Consider the following 10,439-nt stretch of genomic DNA (forward strand, 5'->3'; position numbering starts at 1 on the left):
ACAAAGACAACAGCTAAAGAATCAGAGAACTAGGCTCTGATACCATATGAAATAGGAAGAAGATTAGGAGAAATCTCCCTTGTGTTAAATACACAGATAGGGTTCTCTATTTATAATAGAAGAAATATGGGCTAAGCCCAAAATACAAATAAGAAATATAAACAAACTAAATAAAAAATATAAACTAACTAACTAAAGATAAGAGATAAATATAAACTAAATATAATATTTCTAACAATGACACTAGAACAGTGAAAGCAAACTTCGGAAGAAGGTTCGTAAAAGAAAAATTGTTAGGGGATGGAAAGTGTATGAGAGGAGGTATAGGAAAGTAAGAGAAGGGGACCGAACAGTAGAAAGGAGTGAGGGAGAGGGGACCAAACGGGAGATAGGAGTGAGGGAGAAGGGGACCAAACGGTAAAAGGTGGGGAGCAGGCTTGCCGAATGGTGAACAACAGGGAGCGACCAGGCCAAACAGTAGAAGGCAGGGAGTGAACTGGCCGAACGGCAGAAGACAGAGCAACCAAACCAAACGGTTGGAAACAGCGAGGAAGCATCCTAACTGCCACAATTGTTAGGATGAGCGGGAAACTAATTAGAGTAATAAGGAGAGAGGATATTCAACAAGGGGATAATTAGAGTAAACAAGGCCATATCTTAGTAGAATATTTGATATAAGTTAATTATAGTTAAATAAGGCTAAATATATTTCGTATATGATAATTATAGCACGCAGGGTTATTTTCTAAGACAATATTCAGTACAATTGGGCGGAAAATAATTAGTATAAATAAAAGAAGAGTCTAAGGTTAAAGGTATGCTTTTGATTTGTGAGTTTTGTAAGAAAAGTTATGCTCTCAAATAACTAAGAAGATCCTGCTCCTAGTTATGGTTTGTTCCTTTGATTCAGTTACTTCCATTCAATAAAAGAGGTTTTATTCAGCAACTTTCTATTGTTCTTTACCTGTGAGAGTGTGGGAGGAAGTGTTTCTGTTACGTTCCCTATTCGGATAGGTAACAAAAATCCTTTAGAGATAGTGGGTCTACCAAGTCAACATGGTTTTGGAAAAAAGCAGGATACCATGTTAAACTCTAGGCACAAGAGAAACATTGAGCTGAAACCGTGTTTTAGAGACAATACGAACGAGTGCTTTATTCATATTGAGAAAAAGGAATTAATACAATAAATATAGGAGAATTGATATATACGATCTAAATATTCTTGATTATACTAGATCAGCTCCTTATTTCTATGATAATAAGAGGAAACTTTATACCCTGGAAAAGTGAGACACATGTTGTAGCAAGCTCAAACGTTGAAACGAGATATGGGGTCATGGATTTAATAATATGTGAAGACCTAGTTGAAATGGCTTCTTTGCAAACACAAATTCAAACAACCTACAAAATGAAGCTCATTTGTGATAACCAGTGGCTTTGCATATTGCATCTAATCCGATCTTCTATGAGAAGTCCAAACATGTGGAGGCTAGCTACCAAACATGAATCTAGCAACTTTACTACGAGCTTGGCCAAATCTAGTGATTAATTAATAGATGTCTTCACTGAGTCTTTTATGGGGCCCGTGAATTGGTTAGATTGGTATCATGCTAGGTTCATATTATTTATATCATGTATTTAGGTATAATTAACGAAATAAGCCTATATAAACCAATAACTGTTGTGTATTAAATTACAGTTCAGCACCAATATCTTTGTTTTTTCTCACATTTTAACAAATCCTATTATGCATTGCAATCCACCAAAATTTCTTCAGAATAAGTTTTTCAAATTTGTTATTAAGAATTGGATCTGCCCTGATGACCTGCACCAGTTTCTCCCCAGGCAGTGCTATGTCTTTGTTGTGTTCTAGTGTCTTTGTAGCAGAATGCTACAATTTTGAAGAGAACTTCATCTCAAATCAACATTTAAAGGAATGGTTATTTATTCAGCCACTCTGGTTATTTACAAGTGTTTCTTTGTTAAACAGATTACGTATCATGATTTTAGAGCAAGGAAAACATACGCTTAGTTGGAGGATAAATGGTAACAAAATATGAAGTTATTAAAAGCTCAATCATAAGTTTTTTAATCAACTGTTATAACTGCATTTTACCCTTGAAAGTGCCCCCCTTGTTATACAATTTGTATATCTATTTAATTAAAATGTTCCCTTGAGAGAGAGTGGCATACCCAAGTATTTCAATCATCCGTTTCAAAAGATCAAATTCTGAAGCTCCAGGGAATAATGGTAATCCAAGAAACAATTCCGCCACTATGCATCCAAAGGACCACATATCAATAGCTGTTGTGTATCTGATAAGAGTTAAGGACAAAACTGAAGCTAGAAGTGCAACAAAATAAGCTGAAAAATTAAAGAAAAAGAAATTTCAGAAGAGTATACTATAAAATGTGAGACACCCCAAAGATCTTTAGTGTCCTTAAGTATATTTGAAAGCATGAGGATGATGAAAACCACGCTCAAATTAGTATAACAAACATGTCATAAAATTTTTACAAGATTGATGTATTAAAAGAAGTACTAAAGAAAGACATCGCATCATAGAATCATTCATTGCCCCACATCCCAAAAAATTAAAGGAAAATATGGAACAGATTTATGGATAGTAGTTCCAGTGGATCTGTAATTTAAAACTTTCTTCATTAATTTTCCCAAAATAAGCCATACAAGTAATATAAAGCTTTTTAAAAACATTAATTCCTTCAGTCTAAAGCCATAAGGCAACTCAAACTATAGCTCCACCTGCTGCAGCACAATTTTACATTTAAAGCAATTAAGATACCGAGCTATTTGTTCAAGTATTGCAATGTAGAAAGATGGTGAAGTAATAGAAAGGGAAATCAATAAAATAACAAAAAGAGAAACCCCAAAAGTAAAAAGGCTTGAAAAGAAAGGCATCAGCTACTGATTCCATCAGTTAGGATACTGATATCCAAGAAGAACCTCAGGAGATCTATAGTATCGACTCTGCAATAAAAAGAGCACAAGGGTAGGTGCCAGAACAAATATAATTACAATAGGAATCATAAAGTCCTACTTTCTACAGTAAATATAAACCTGAATGTAAGAGTAAACAGTGCGGTTTTCCATGCATGCTGATCCAAAGTCAATAATTTTTATTTCTGCTGGCTTCACAGTGCTACATATGAAACATAAATACATAAAATATCACAATAAAATAGCTGCAGCATACACAGAAAATCTAAGGAAAGGATTTATTCCTATGAACTGACAGACTCGCCTTAGAGTAAAGTGAAGAGTTATAACCATTGACTACAAAAGTAACCCTCAGATTGTGATTAAAAGCATGCTCGTTTATATGATAAATTTAGTTCTTTAAAACTCAACTGGTAATTTTTTAATCGATAGTTATAACTCTTCATTTTTACTCAGCTCAAACAAATCCGTCCTTTTATAGGTGTTAAATCCTTAACAAAATAGCTGCAGCACACAGTTGTTTATGAGCACCTTGATGCAAGAAACCAACCTCGTACATAAAAGAATGTTTTCTGGCTTCAGATCACAATGAATAACTCCAGCCTCTTTTAGCAGAGCAAGTCCGCATAAAATCTTAAAACAAAAATTTAAGATAATTGATTATGAAATATCAAAACTGGAAAAAGGACAAAGTAGAAAGGCCATACATCAAATTGTAGTACCTGCTTAGAGAATAGCTGAACAATACCAAGGGATAGTCCCCTAAAATGATTCATCTTGATAAGCTCGTACCTGTACACTACACTATGTCAACACTAAAATATACGGGAGAAAAAAAAATCTAGGATAGCCATGCAAAACCAATCAAATATGAATTGTGAAGTAGAATGTGAACACCCTTCAAGCTTTAAATCCACTCCTGATTCTCAATGATTATAAATTCTGAAAGAAAAGAAAAAAAAAGTCTGGAACTCACAAGTTTGTGTCCAACAACTCAAAGCAAATGCACAAATGTCGTTGATGTACAAAATAATCATATATACGAACAATGTGATGCTTATCCTCAGGATCATACTTCTTATTTAACTGCATGAAAAAAAAAAAAAAAAAAAAAAGAGCATACATGAGTAATTTCTCATGGACTTCCAAGAAAATAACGAGCACCTTGATAATAACAAGTCACATCAAGAGGTTACCGTTGATAAGATAGTTACTTCAACCAGTGCTTGTTGATAGTATGCAGGTTGGTTTTTAATGATCTTCACGGCAACAAAACTGTTGGTATCTGAATCCCAGCATTTAGCCACTTGTCCAAATGTCCCATGGCCAAGGAGATCTTTGACAATATATCTGTACCACATCAAAATGCAAAGTTTATAAAGACGTCCCGAGGTTGCAAGAAGAGTAAGGTGGTATCATCCGAAAATCAACATTTAGCTTTCAGTATTTACAAAGAATTATATATAATTACAACATAAAAACAAAGGATATATGAATGACAAACCTTTTATTTTTGTCTAAATGGTTCAAGACAAAATTCACTGTCAAAATAAGATCTGAGTTTACATTATCATAGCCATCATTAAGCACTCCCACTGACGGGCTGGTCAAAAATCTTTTTGGATTTAGATCTTCAGAATATTTAAACTGTGGATTGCATATTTGGTATGTTTGAACTATTTCCTTGGTCAATCTAGCCACCAACTGTAAATTTGAAGGTGAGCATCAGTTCAACATTTTAGGTATCATAAGCTCCAGCAGCCAGATATAAACGACAAGAAAATAATGTATAAAATTTCCATCTTATACAAAATCATGCTACTGAAATATATGTAATTAGAAATGAATAAGAGAGAAAAGCAATAGCCTATAAAACAATTCCCAAAGAACTATAGGGGAGAATTATATAGGCAGATGGGTGAGTATTGTATAAGAGCATTTACTCAATTGTCTGTTGGCTAGTTAGTTGTTTGCAAATGGTTAAGTCTGTTACACGGCTGTACTATAGATAGTTAGCTAGCTGTCACCATAATAACTGTACCTATAAATACATCAATGTAAAACTTTGATCATTAAGCAATAACATCTGATATTTTCTTCTTCATAATTATCTCTATCCATTAGCCCGATATCAAGAGTCTCACAAAGTAGACTTTAAACCTACTTTAACTCTACAAAACTAATTTGTAAGACGAAGTTTTCCAACTCATACTATAACTTCACCATATCTCTACTCGATGTGGGATTTCCAAAAAAAAAGCTTGAAGGTCCACAATGGAAAAAACTACTAGTGTGCTTCCCACCTCTTCTTCACCTATCACCTTCAGGCTCTTGATTATGAGAAATTAGATGACAAGAACTCCCTCATCCAGCACGAACATGTTAAAGCTATCATCAAGACACATTGTCTTTGACATTTCATTATTTGCTCATGAGCTCCACTTTGATTCTGGACTGAATCAGACTGAGATGCAGGGAAAGTCAATCCTCAATACACCGTCTAAAATCAGTAAGATCAAATGCTTCTATATTGGCTACAATCATCTTCCTTGAGTTCCTAGCAATGCACATACACATCATGTTCGGGACAAGATCCACGACTCATGCTAAAACTCATCAAATGTGAATTGAGTCGCACTAGAAGGTCCTTGACAACATATCCATATCCAAATTTCTTCTTTGAATTAAAGCTTAGGTAAATCAATTCTCTCACTCTAGCTGGAGATCTAGTTTCACCTCAAGAACACGGTATTTATTGTCAACAGTTTCAACAAACCCTATAATTGTATTATTGTAATCAGTTTATATAAAATGGACTACTCTGTTACACAATTTTAGCATCTCTTTCATCTATCTTTCTCTCTTTCCCATCATGGTATCAAAACAGTACCATCCTTCATAACCTATTTTGTCACTATCTTGCAGCTAGGTACTCCAAAACAAAAAAAAAAAGGTGGAACAATCAGTCACCTCTTCCGTTTTCTGAGTGTCATTTTTCCACGATGTCTTAACTTGTACTCCACTCTGATTCATGGTTATAATTCATCATTTGTCATCGCCAACTTCATCATTCACCAATCTTATGTTTGGCAACTTTTAGATGCACTAGCCTCATTGATATCCTAGATGCACTAATCTGGCGTCATCTTCACCCTATATGTACGGACCTTATCTATAATCCCTAAAGCCACTATCGAACCTAGTTTCATGTTTAAAAATTTGTGGGCCTCCAATAATATTAGTTAAAATCTTTCAAATTTGATTTTAAGAAGGACGGACCTGCTTTGATTGTCATGAATTTTCTCTCAAGTTGATGACCATTTCAATTATCTAGCTAAGCTATCTCTCCCTCCAGTATCATTGAATTGCTATTCCAACTATTATCTTTAGTGTACTTCAAATTTTATGGTTTCTTAATTTTTACTTGGAAGAAAGTGAGTTATTTTCTTTTAACAAGCTAAATCTTAGTAATCTTCAACTTGAGGAGAGTGTTACACATGAAAAATATCCAAGGGTACTATACTAGAATATTCTTAGTATCTTAGATGATGTCTGAGAATTTATTTTTGTTTTATATTTTAACTTGTTTACTTATTTAATTAGGATCTTTATAATAACTATAGGAAGAAGTCGCAATTTGGGTTTCAACAATCATTTCATAAGAATGCCATTTGCCATGATGTCAGAATAAATGTCATACAAATAAGGTCCCCATTCACATTCAATTTTATAAAATGTCTACTATTTTCTACATGCTTCATCCAGTCATAGAACTGCATTCTAGAAAATATTAATTACATTTGTGTTTTGACAGTAGAACTTCATGGAGAGAGCCAGAGGAAGTTGTAACGTAACTATTCAAGAATTCTTTTAAAAGATAGAATTCCACAAACTCCTTTTATCATTTCCCTATATTTTATCCATTATACTACTAGATAACATTCTTTTTTACTTCTCCAAGTATAGTAGCTAAACGTTAATTTCCTGTAAATAATAGATCCAATCCAATACACATTGTAAGCATTTCCATGCCTTTCGGGCAGCTGTCCTAACAAATAGTCCTCTGCCCAAAGCACATTTTAAATACCTCTGCCATTTTCAAACACAAGATCTTAAAAAACTTCATGACTTATTGGAGATAAAGCTAGCACAAGCTATGAGTGATATAGTGATATTGTCATCTCACAAAGGAAGTATGCAATTGATATTTTCAAGGAAACAGATTTGGTCATGCTAAGCTTCTTGACACACCTATGAATCTCAATTACAAACTCCACCAGATTAGGGTCCCCTTTCAGATCCAAAAGGGTAAAAAAGATTGGTTCGCAAGCAGATTTATCACACTATCATCCAACTAGATATTTCCATTGCAATTGGTATAGTGATTCAATTTCTAAACTCTCATCATGAATGACACTGAGATGTTGTCATTCATAATCTGAAATACGTCAAATGAGCTCCAGGAAAAGGTCTTCTGCATGAACACAAAGATCACACTCACATGGTGGGATATTTGGATACAAATTGGACAGATTCTCCCACAATTAGAAGATTCACCTCAAGATATTGCTTCTTATTGGTGGTAACTTAATTTCCTAGAAAATTAAAAAGAAAGTCCAGTGCAGAAGCGAAGTATTGACCCAAGGCTTCAATGACTTGTAATTTGACTTATACAGTTGCTCAAAGAATGAAATCTGGTTGTTGCTTAGATGAAACTCATTGGTGATTATCAAGTTGCCTTGCACATTGCTTCAAACCAATAACATTGAGGAAGATTACCACTTCCTCAAGAAGAATTTCTTGTTGGGTGACATCATCACTAGTTCTGTTAATTCTAATAATTAATTTGCAAATGTCTTCACTAAATCTTTAAGGAATCCTCAAAGTGATTATATTTTAAACAAGCTTGGTGCATATGATTTTTATGCTTCAACATGAGGGGGAATGTTTCATATTACAGATATCCTTAACTGTGGTCATAGGGAAATTATAGGATTTACATAGTTATGCCAATTAGGCAATTATTTCCTCCATCATTATTACCCACGCTGTACAATAATACATTAGCTGTTTACATAGACACGTACATTTAGTTAAGTCTTTTTTTTTCTTCTTGGCAGCCCTTATGGAGACCATGTTTTACATTAAATAGAATGCAATCACTCAATCTTATTAGAAATCAACTTCCAAGCTAAATGGAACTATAGACTCCAACCAAATGCACTACCAATAGTAGAATAAGTTCTACTTTGTCATACAAATTTTCTATGTTAAAAGCCTTAAACCAATGCAAATAGAGATTTATCCTCCATATACCAAACCACTAAAGATAGTCCTAGATATTATTCCAAAGTTATATGATAGGCATCAATCAAACAGGTATTTTCAATAAAGAATCAGTAGCAAAAGGAGGTAGGAACAGATGATGAGCAGATTCTGAGCATGCACCATACATAAAATAACATAACATGCATATTAGACAAAAGTAACCACAGACCTGGAACATATATCAGTAGCTCAATTCAACAAAAGTCATCAATTGGAAAAGGAATTTGCATAAAAACAGTCTAAATGAGACAAGGAATCAAAACATTTAATCCAAAACTGAAGATAAATGAATATAATCAACAAGATCCAGTTCCTAGTACCATTCAGGAATTTTGCTGGTCATTTAGAAAAGATAATACGATAGTTCCAAGAAAAAATATAATTTCAACACTATCAAAATTGCGGATAGCATAGTTACTTAAGGAGCTAAGAACCTCTATGGTATGCCATGGATCCAGTACAAATGGATAGCATGGTATGCCATCATTCAATTCACTACGTGAGTGATAATCTAAAACCCCCTTCTTCCTTCTCATGTTTTCAACTGTTGCTGCGATCAATAGTGGTGAATACTAAGAGGGCGACAATCTACACGGAACAAAACAAGAGTATACCTATGGAATGCACAAAGTCCACCATACCCAGAAAACATACTTAACATACCGACAATGTGGACTAACTACAACTAGCGAGTATGTCAATCAGGGTTTTGTTTCACTTGACCATTTTCAAAGTCTCCGCCTCCGGCATCCCTAAATCCCAACAACCCATACTACTTTTCAGTCCAAAACTCTCACTGCACAGTTCTGATCACAAAAATACACAAATAAGTTCAACCCATACTCGTTTTCAGACAAAACCACAAAAAAGAACACGAGAAACTCACGGGCTTCCTCAAAACCACGCGAGACGGTTGCGGCTTCTCAGCAGCAGCAGCAGAAGCTTCTTCTCCAGCCTTTGGCACACAAGGGACGAACGCAGAACCGCGGGGACGCCACTCCGAGGCCAAGTCCGTGGACGGAGCCTTGTCCGCACGTGCGACCCCATCCATGACCCACAGAGAAAGTTAATAGAAAAAGAGAAATAGAGGAGCCAAATTCAAGTCAGAGAAAGATTGAGTTTCCCCAATTTCACTTCCATTGTATCCCTTCCCTTCTTCTCATTACCCTCTCTCCACTGCGCAAGTGCTTGCTACCCTCCAATCCAACGGATTTCAATCCCATCACGGGCCGAACCTCCAGAACCGTCCTACAATCACATCGAACCCAAGATCCATCGATTGCCGGGTTTTCCCTTCTGCTTGGAATTGAATCCGATTAGAGCAAAGGGCAATAAATCAAAAGGGGAAAATTATTCAGAGAAGGGAGAAAACAGATCGATCGAAGTGGGGTTTTGTTTGGTTGACAGGGGATTGAGTTATAATTTAGTTTGGTGTTTCACGAAGAGAGAGAAAGAAAGAGAAAGAAAGAAACAGAGCGATGCAATGGAATGGGCCTTTCGTTGGTCTCCGAGAGAGGCAGGGCGGACAGGGCACAACACAACACGCCGTCTTGGTTCGGTCGAAGCAGTGATGAGGAATTATTTGGTGTTGCTTCTTTCTTTCTTTCTTTCCTTCTTCTTCTTCTTTTCTTTTTTTTTTTAACAAAAAATCCTCTTTTTAATGTTTCTTTGTTCACTGGGACACAATCAATCACACCACTTGCTCATCCAACACTGCCTTCCTTTGCTTTTTAACCTTTTAATTATTGTAAATTAATAACTAATAACTATGCCTGTAGGATTTTCCCCATATTTTCTACTAACTGTTAGGATTTAAATGTTAATCTTTTTTTAGAAATTATAAAATTTAAATAAAAGGTATGCTCAGAAAAAATATTAAGTTTACAAATTTTAAAATATCGGAGTATTGCAATGAATAAATTAAGTAATATACATTAATTGTTTTAAAAAATATTTTAACTATATTTTAATCCGTTGACTGCATAAAAATACATCACATATTGTATAATTATAAATATTAGTGAAAACATAGATTTACGTCTCCACTTTTACTTTATAATAATTGAAAAAGTTATTAAAATAGAGAATGTTATTATATGTATTAAAATATATTTTTTTCAAAAAATAATCATAAAATTTAAAACTTAAAATA

General features: G+C 34.5%; 1 protein-coding gene across 2 annotated transcripts in view; it reads right to left on the reverse strand.

Annotated features, from left to right (window-relative positions):
* The window catches only part of LOC106768171, a 33,791-nt gene extending 23,830 nt beyond the window's left edge, over positions 1-9,961 (reverse strand). For both annotated transcript variants that reach the window (XR_002668413.1, XM_014653161.2), the window contains exons 1-9: positions 9,174-9,961; positions 4,464-4,663; positions 4,156-4,309; positions 3,936-4,045; positions 3,682-3,751; positions 3,510-3,592; positions 3,080-3,161; positions 2,949-2,989; positions 2,194-2,316 (exon numbers count right to left, since the gene is read on the reverse strand). Coding sequence is in view for 1 of the 2 variants with exons in the window: in XM_014653161.2 (XP_014508647.1) it covers positions 2,194-2,316; positions 2,949-2,989; positions 3,080-3,161; positions 3,510-3,592; positions 3,682-3,751; positions 3,936-4,045; positions 4,156-4,309; positions 4,464-4,663; positions 9,174-9,338 (1,028 nt within the window). In the remaining variant the exon portion in view is untranslated. The remainder of the gene's footprint in view (positions 1-2,193; positions 2,317-2,948; positions 2,990-3,079; positions 3,162-3,509; positions 3,593-3,681; positions 3,752-3,935; positions 4,046-4,155; positions 4,310-4,463; positions 4,664-9,173) is intronic.
* Between the last annotated feature and the right edge of the window lie 478 nt (positions 9,962-10,439).

Source organism: Vigna radiata, chromosome 7 (assembly GCF_000741045.1).
Source record: "Vigna radiata var. radiata cultivar VC1973A chromosome 7, Vradiata_ver6, whole genome shotgun sequence".
NCBI classification, from domain to species: Eukaryota; Viridiplantae; Streptophyta; class Magnoliopsida; order Fabales; family Fabaceae; genus Vigna; species Vigna radiata.